Consider the following 8,265-nt stretch of genomic DNA (forward strand, 5'->3'; position numbering starts at 1 on the left):
CCACCTTAATTAGCAGCGCTTGGGCAAGTTGGGACTTCTCATGGAAAGTGAAATTTGTATGATTTTGTATCTATAGGAGTTAAAAGCAGGGACATACCATTATAGATTGGATTTATAGGTAAATTGCATGATTCCTCCGAGTAATGGTTCCGGTTCACAGTTATTACAGCAAATTCACCAGAACCTTTACTTTTTCACCTTCAAATGGAAAGGTTATTCAAGTGGAAACACGCAATTATATATATATATATATTCTTTAATAATTGGAAGTTAACAAATAATAAGAGTGAATAGAGACTGGTACCAAATAAAATAGAATGAAGAAAAGCAAAATGTATTTTAGCTGTTGCAGAAACAACCATAATCTATCTCCTTCCTCTTGCATTTGATATTGCACCACGACCATGTACCCCTTTTGTCAATTGAGTCAGCATTTTACTGGCCCGTAATACCTTCCGTATTCCGCTTGCATGGTGGAAGTGGTTTGCCACATAAGCACATATTGTGTGCATATGCAGCGACAGGGAAGATATTATACGGCCTCCCTTGTGGAATCTCTCCACATAATCTGTTTGCCCTGAAGTTTGCATGTCTTAAATTTTCTATCCCCAGCAAGCTCTCTGGGATTCTTCCAGTAAGGCCATTGATGGACAAGTCTAGCCATTGCATTTTCACCAATAACCCTAAACTTGTAGGAATTGTGCCCGTTATTTGGTTCCTCGAGATATCAAACCTCTCTAGTTGGATCTGGTTTGAGATTGAACTTGGGATGTGCCCCGTGATCTTGTTGCTTCCTATGTTGAAAATTTTCAAGCTCAGGCCTCCATTGAATTCAGGAATGCTGCCTGAAATTTGATTGCTGGATACATCTATAGCCTCCAAAAAGGTGCTGGTTTTGTTGTTTAAGACCCCAGAGAGTGACCCGGAAAGCTGATTGGAGCGAAGGTCAAGGGATGAAAGCCCATCTGGCAATATTGCGATTCCTGAAAGGTCAGATTTCAATTGGTTGTTTGAAAGCTTGACCTTCTGCAAGCTAGACATCTTCACGAAGAAATTCGAAATCCCATCAGTGAAATAGTTATCAGAAAGGTCTACAGAGATCAAGGAATCGGGTTTTGTGAAGTTTGGGAGGGTTCCTTTCAGATTACAGCCGGCTAGATGAACATCAGAGAGTTGTCTGCTTCTGATCCATTCGGGAATTGTCCCTAGGTTAAGACTGTTGTAAGACAGGTCAATTGACAATAGAGAAGGGATGCCTTTGGAAAGGGTTGTGGGCAGAGGATTCGAAAGCCAATTGCTAGATAAATTCAGGTACCAAAGGTTCTGTAACCTTGAAATGGATTCTGGAATCTGACCACTCAGTTTGTTAAAACTCAGAGAAAGAGTGGTCAGAGATTTTGCATTCCCAATCTGGTCAGGGATTGTTCCAGTGAGCTGGTTATGGCTCAAGGACAAGTCCAATAGATTGGCCAATTCGCACAACAAATTGGGTATCTGGCCTGATAGTTGGTTATTGGAGAGGTCCAAAAATGACAGGTTTCGATACTGTCCTATAAAAGCTGGAATCAATCCAGACAGTAAATTGTAGCTGAGATCAAGGGACTGCAAACTAAGGAAATTTTTGGAGGAGGGTGGGATAGGACCTGTAAGGGAGTTTCTAGCTAAATTCAGCTGGATCAGATTCCTCAAATTCCCCAAACTAGGAGGAATCTGGCCAATCAATCTGTTTCCACTGAGCGAGAGGATCCTGAGTAAGGGCAAGTGCCCTAAACTTGAAGGAATGTCCCCTTGAAGTGAATTGTCTTCCATGACAAGTAGCGTGAGACCGGTTAGATTTGAAAAGGATTGAGGGATTGTTCCAGCAATGTGTTTCATCCCGCTGATCACCATCACCTCCAAGAATTGTAAACTGCCCAGAGAAGGGGACAGGGTGCCCTTCATGTAAAGGGCACTGTACTTATCAGAAGAGGCGGGCCTCTGCAACGTCAACCCAGTAACCCTTCCCGTGGCTGGGTTGCATTGAACTCCCTCCCAACCTCCTCCACAGCAGTCCCTACCTGTCCATGAAGAAAGAATATCAGTAGTGTCTTTCAAGATTCTTGCTTTGAAACCTAAAAGAGAAACTCTATCTGCTTCTGAGCAAGCTGCAGCTGGTGCCTGCTCCTGATCCTGCTCCTGCTGTGAGGCTGTTTGGGCTATGGCTTCTGAGATTAACAAATTATAGAGTGAAAGAATGAGAACAAGCTTGAAAACCCATCTCACAATCTGCATTTTGGGAACTGGGTTTCGATCTGATTGGAGAGATAGCTTGGAAATATACCAGAATTTTTCAATGAAGTTGGGATCTGAGAAAGACAACTCTCTTTGAGTCTCGAGTGGAATAAAGAAATACTCTATATGCTTATTTTCGTACATACAGAAATGAGGAAAGTCTCAAAAGGACACATAAATAAATATAGGGGTTTATTCCGATTCGTTCCCGTAGAGAAGAAGGTATAATGATGGAATAAAGATAACAGAAAAATCAAAGAAAGACTAATGAGAGAGAGAGAGAGAGAGAGAGAGAGAAACAATGATATGGTCTGAATGTCTGAGCTGTGTCTTCCCCTTATTTATAGGACCATTCTTGGGTTTTTAACTAGTATGAAAATGAAAGAGAAAAAAAGAATTTGCTCCTGGGTCTTTAAATTCTTTCACATGTAAATTTGTGACCGTTTGATGGATCACGAGGACTATGAATAACATTTGAACATTGGAGCGCACCAGATTCAAATTTTCTAATCTCACAAGTCCAACCTTTTAGAGAAGAAGGGGAAAAAAAAAAAAAAAAAACAAGGACAACAGCCCAACCTCTATGTTTTCTGTCTTCTCTTGCCCACATGACAACTTTCTATTCAAGACTCGTGGCCATCATTTCTTCCCGTTAGTTTGTAATGGATTTTGGGATGAAAAGGAGAAATACTATGCATTATTGCTTTTTTATTAACTAAAATTATCACATATATTTATTTAAATTATATTTTTTAAATAGAAATATAAATTTCCTTAATTTAACTAATGATATGACCTTGGATAGAATTGAATGAAGAAGAAAGATTCATATAATTGATCTCATTTGATGGGACTTAAGGCTTGACTTGATTTATATTTTATTATAACACAAATAAGGTTTAAATTATTCTTATGCATTGCAGAGGTCGCAATTAAATAATTATATATGAATATATACATATACATACACAGATAATTCAACTAAAATTTGTAAAATGTTATTTTTAAACATTTCTATAATCAAATGCATTGCAATAATCAACAATTAGCAACTTCACCTGCTTTGCAATTTTGTCAACAAAAGGATAAGAAAAACAGTGAAAAGATTAGATAAAAAAAAATTAAAAAAAAAGAAAAAAAAGAGAGGAGAAATGATACGATTTGATACTGGAAGTACCACTTAACCCAACGACTACCTCACATTTACCTCAAAAAGAAGATCTGGAGCAGTTAATCATTCATAATTTACTTTTCCTAATTTTGGAAGTTTGCTAACTTTACGCTAATTAAAGTGTTACTGCTATGTGCCTATGTTACTTGGACACAAATATAAGTATCAGGTACAAGTATCTATCCAAGTATTAAATCGTTCTAAATCAAAATATTAGAAAATGCATCTAAAAGTTAGGTATAGGTACGGAGAAATGACTTTATGTATTGTGTATTATATAATATTTTAAGATAAATGTTATAATTTTTTTTTTTATCAAAGACAGAATGCTATAGTAAAATTAAATTATATATAACTTAAAGAGACCACCAATGGTCCATCAGCTCAAACTCCAAACCTTCCACTCACCATATCCTAAGATGCCGCTACATGTCACTAGGCCACAAGGGCCTTGGCAAATTTTAGAAATTTAATTTAAATAAAATTGGATTTAAGGAAAATGTGGAATCTGTATCATTCATTTGTATCAGAAGCTATGAAGGTTTCGTTACTAATAAAAGTGTGCATCTTTTTTTCAAACATCATATATATAAAAACAGTTCAAATGTCTAAATTGAGTAAATGTGTCAAACACATATCTCACATACTTACCAATGTTATATCCCGTGAACAAGACTACCCTTATAAGTAAAAGAATCCATGTAACATAGCTATATACTGTTCCAACACATGTACCACAGTATGCTTGTAAATTTGAAGTTTAGCAGCATGCTGGTTCAACAATTTCTTATTCGATCATCATTAATCTCGCTACTACTACACAGATGTAAAAGGAAGCCATCGTCAATTCCTACAAATGGCTCCAAGTGATGAATCTCAAATCTTTTTTTTATTTATTTTTTTTATTATTATCGGCAAAAAAAAAAAAGCTTTTATTGATAGAAAAAAGCAATATACATGCAAAAATACATCAATAAAGTAGGAAAGTGCACTGAGCATCAAAGCTAAAGAAGTTGAGACTTGACACGAGGTAGAAATAATATGCTTGTCTCTTGTGTACCTCCTTTGGATTGATTCATATCTTCAGACGATAGCTAATTCAATGTATCAAGTTACATTTTTGGGAGAACTACAATTTAGTGGGTTTTTGAAAGAAAAAAAAAAATTACGAATGTATGAAAAATTTAGAAATTTAATTATTAATGTTTATAAAGCTTACTACTAATGGGTAATTTATTTTCAAAATCTACACTGAATTGTATTTTTCCCTATATTTATCCATGTTCCCATTTTTTAGTGAATGAGAGATTATAGGCAAGATTCTCGTAAAGAAAAAAAAAAAACCTATATGTGGGTTAACTTTATACTCTCGTCGGCACTTCTTATACTAGTAATGTTAGAGATCTACATATTTATAAAAAATTTTACCAAATATCTCACATGAGTCCATGTGAGACATTTAATAAAAAATTTGATAAATCTTTTGAAATATCTAAAATTTTCCTTCTTATAAAGAAAAAAACTCGTATGTGAGTCAACTTCATACTCTTGTTGACGCACCTTATACTCAATCAATCTTTATATGATATCTCAAATATTTAATTAATTCTAACACTGCGTTAATATCAACTAATCATGATTAAAGAAAAAGAATATTTAATTTTATAGTTGTATGTGTTAAAATGTAATTTAATTTAAAATCATGAGTCATTGTATTTTACCAAAAGGATAATAATTTAATTATTTTAACATATGAGTTAAAATGCAATTTGACATTGAGCCATGAGTTATCTGTTATTTTTTTATTATTATTTTTATTATTCTTTATTTTTTTTGATCTAGAGTTATCTGTTAATGGATAAGACTTTTGGGATGATCCAGATCAAGAGAGGTGTCAAATAGGTGATGGAGGCAACGTGTCATCAATTCATTGCAACAGCCTCGGTATAAATAGCGAGGCTAGTTGCAAACAAAGGCAAAGGAAAAAATATATACAAAAGCAAAGGATGAGTTTGTGAAACGGGGGAAAGGGACCTGTAAAATAGGAATTAATACTCCCTCCGTCCCATAATATTAGTCCCTTATTTTATTTTTTATTGTCTCAAAATATTAGTCCCTCTTCAAAAATCAAGTACAAAAATAATATAAATTTTCCATTTTGCCCTTCTTTTAAATTCATAAATAATATAAAAAGTACAATTATGACATTGATATTCTCAAAAAAGTGTACTATCAAAGGGTAATTTTGGAAAACCAACTTTTTAAAAGTACAATAATTGTACTACCAAAAAAAGTTGGATTCCCCAAAAGGGACCATTATTTTGGGACGGAGGGAGTATTAAGGTTAGTTTTATTATAAATTATTATTTTATATAAATTATGTTTCATAAATTATATTAATATTAAGGTTAGTTTTATTATAAATTATTATTTTATATAAATTATGTTTCATAAATTATATTAGTGTTTTTAAAATATATTTTTGTTAAATGAACTCTATCTCTTTAAAAAAGGAATTTAATGGATATAATTATTTATTAAATGTGTTTTAGGAACAATTTGATAATCAATAATGTGAGTAATTATTTGTAAGTACCACCATGAAGTTCTTATGTCTTGGAAATTTAAATAACTTTTGGCTCTCTAGTAGTTACTTTAGTGACTTTTGTCATGGATCCATTGACTTTTTGTTCTGTTTTGTATCGTGGTTATAATTATTTTGCTTATAGAATTTCTGCATTATAGGTATGCTATTTAAAATAATTTATTTATTCGAACCAAGATATTCATTGTTTATCTTAAATAATTATTTATGGTGACTTTTATAACTTTATACTCTCAGTATAATATTTTTCACTCTATCATATGATTATAGTTGTTAAAACCTTTCAGGTGATGGAAATTCGTAAGAAGTTTTACTCCATAAGGAATGACCAGGACTTGGAATAAACACCATTTGTTTTTATTTGTAATTATTGTCTGACTCTTATTAAATAAATAAAACTCTAATGTACACTTTAAATATTTATGTACATCTTTTATTTGATCCCGCTGTGTTACTAATTTATTTAATTTATTAAATATTTTATTTTGTCCCGCTACATTATTTAATTTGTTTAATTTGGAATTAATCACGGGTAACTTTAGAATTATTCACTGTTTAACTTTGTTTTGTCTAGCTAACCAGGAAGTCAGTATGTGCTCATCAAATTGCTTTATGATTGTGGCATTTTTATAATCAAAATTTTTTTAAAAAATTATTGTAATGGATAATATTAAAATTTAAAAACAAAACAAAACAAAAATAATTATAATTACTTTTACTTTTCTAAAAGAACTTTAATGAGAGAGAAAGAATAACTCATATCATATATTCAAGCCTCAAATTAGTTGTGCAAACCTAGTGTGAGGATGTATTTTTTAGTGGGACCACGTGGGTCCAAGATCTCGTTTATGTGGTACGACTTCAAATTGTGGTGTTATGTGGTAAAATAATACTAGTTGAGGTTGTGAAATTGGTCAAACCACATTCAAGGTATGACTCAGTAGAATCTCAATAAGGATGTGACTCCAAAATTGGGTATGAATGGAACTCTTGAGGAAATTAAACCCAACCCAATTAGGAGAATGAATTTTAGATAAAGAATACTAGCAAGTAGAGTCCTAGATGGAAAACAAAATCAAGAATGAGGCAAGGCACTCCTATATAAGGAGCACACCTCCATGGGTTAAGGTACACAATATTATGTATATTCTAGTAATTGATTATATATTTCAGTGTTTATGCTATTGGTATTCTCTAAAAAAAGAAAGTTGCTGACTTTAGCATCAGAGTACCCGTAAATTTTTAGCGGATTCATCTAGAAGATCAACTTTGTTCTCTTATTTTTAAGAGAAGAAGATCACATTGATCGTGTGTGGTAAAGTCAAATTTTAACACACACAATTTAGTGTCGTCTGTAGGAACGAAGAAAAGATGAATGCCATACAATTTGGCACCATCTATGAGAAACGAAGAAAAGATAAATGCCAAAAGATCAGCAAGAACAAGAGAAAAAAGTCGACAAATAATACAGAAGAAAACCTATCACGACAACAAACTAGTTCCCAATGAATGAAGAACAAAAGTAATGATGATGTTGATGTTGAAGAACATGCGAAGAAGGCTGCGAAGAAGAACTTACCTGATAGGTGAGTGCAACTGAAAAGAGAAGAGCTCTCCCGAGGTGAGTCTTGCCAAGATAAACAGAACCCACCTGAAGTTAGAAGATCTTGATGGCAAGGAATTGTCAAAACCATTGCTTGCCACACAAAACTTAGAGTTCGACTCCAATTTGTTGATAACTTCAGTTGAAGTTAAGTATAAATTGAAGGGTAAGACCCTAAAGATGAATCAGAGTTAAACTTTGGTAGTTTGTTATTTTTGGACTTTGGTTCTGGAAGTTGTTGAAGGGTCAGACCCTAGATTAAATGAGTGATTTCCTGAAAACTAATCGTTGAACAAGTGATTTCCTGAAACTAATCATATAATTGAATCGATAATGTCTACCTCAGCTTAGTGAGTGTTAAGAGTGATTTCTTGAAACAAATCACATAAGTTAAATGTTCTCATTAGGGAACATTGAAATGAGTTAATGTCACATTAAGGGGCATGAGAATTCAGAAGATGGAGATATCGGTTAGATAAACCAAAGTTGAAGACAATTGTGTATCCAAGGTGTCGAGTTCCCATTATCCTAGAGTTCTCAAGTGCAATGGGAACTGAGGGGCAGTTGCGGGGACGCACTTTTTAGTAGGACCACGTGAGTCCAAAATCTCGTCTA

General features: G+C 33.4%; 1 protein-coding gene across 1 annotated transcript; it reads right to left on the reverse strand.

The window, feature by feature from the left end:
* Positions 1-235: 235 nt before the first annotated feature.
* LOC114301369 (uncharacterized) lies at positions 236-2,797 on the reverse strand. The gene has a single exon (XM_028246336.2). It carries the CDS (start codon positions 2,413-2,415, stop codon positions 436-438), a length of 1,980 nt encoding a protein of 659 aa, XP_028102137.2. The 5' UTR covers positions 2,416-2,797; the 3' UTR covers positions 236-435.
* Positions 2,798-8,265: the final 5,468 nt, after the last annotated feature.

The sequence above is a fragment of the Camellia sinensis genome, chromosome 11, assembly GCF_055761805.1.
Source record: "Camellia sinensis isolate YWXY chromosome 11, ASM5576180v1, whole genome shotgun sequence".
NCBI classification, from domain to species: domain Eukaryota; kingdom Viridiplantae; phylum Streptophyta; class Magnoliopsida; order Ericales; family Theaceae; genus Camellia; species Camellia sinensis.

What these genes read in the sequence shown, in the direction of transcription:
- LOC114301369 (XM_028246336.2), bottom strand. Translation starts at nt 2,415, where the DNA reads ATGTACGAAAATAAGCATATAGAGTATTTCTTTATTCCACTCGAGACT.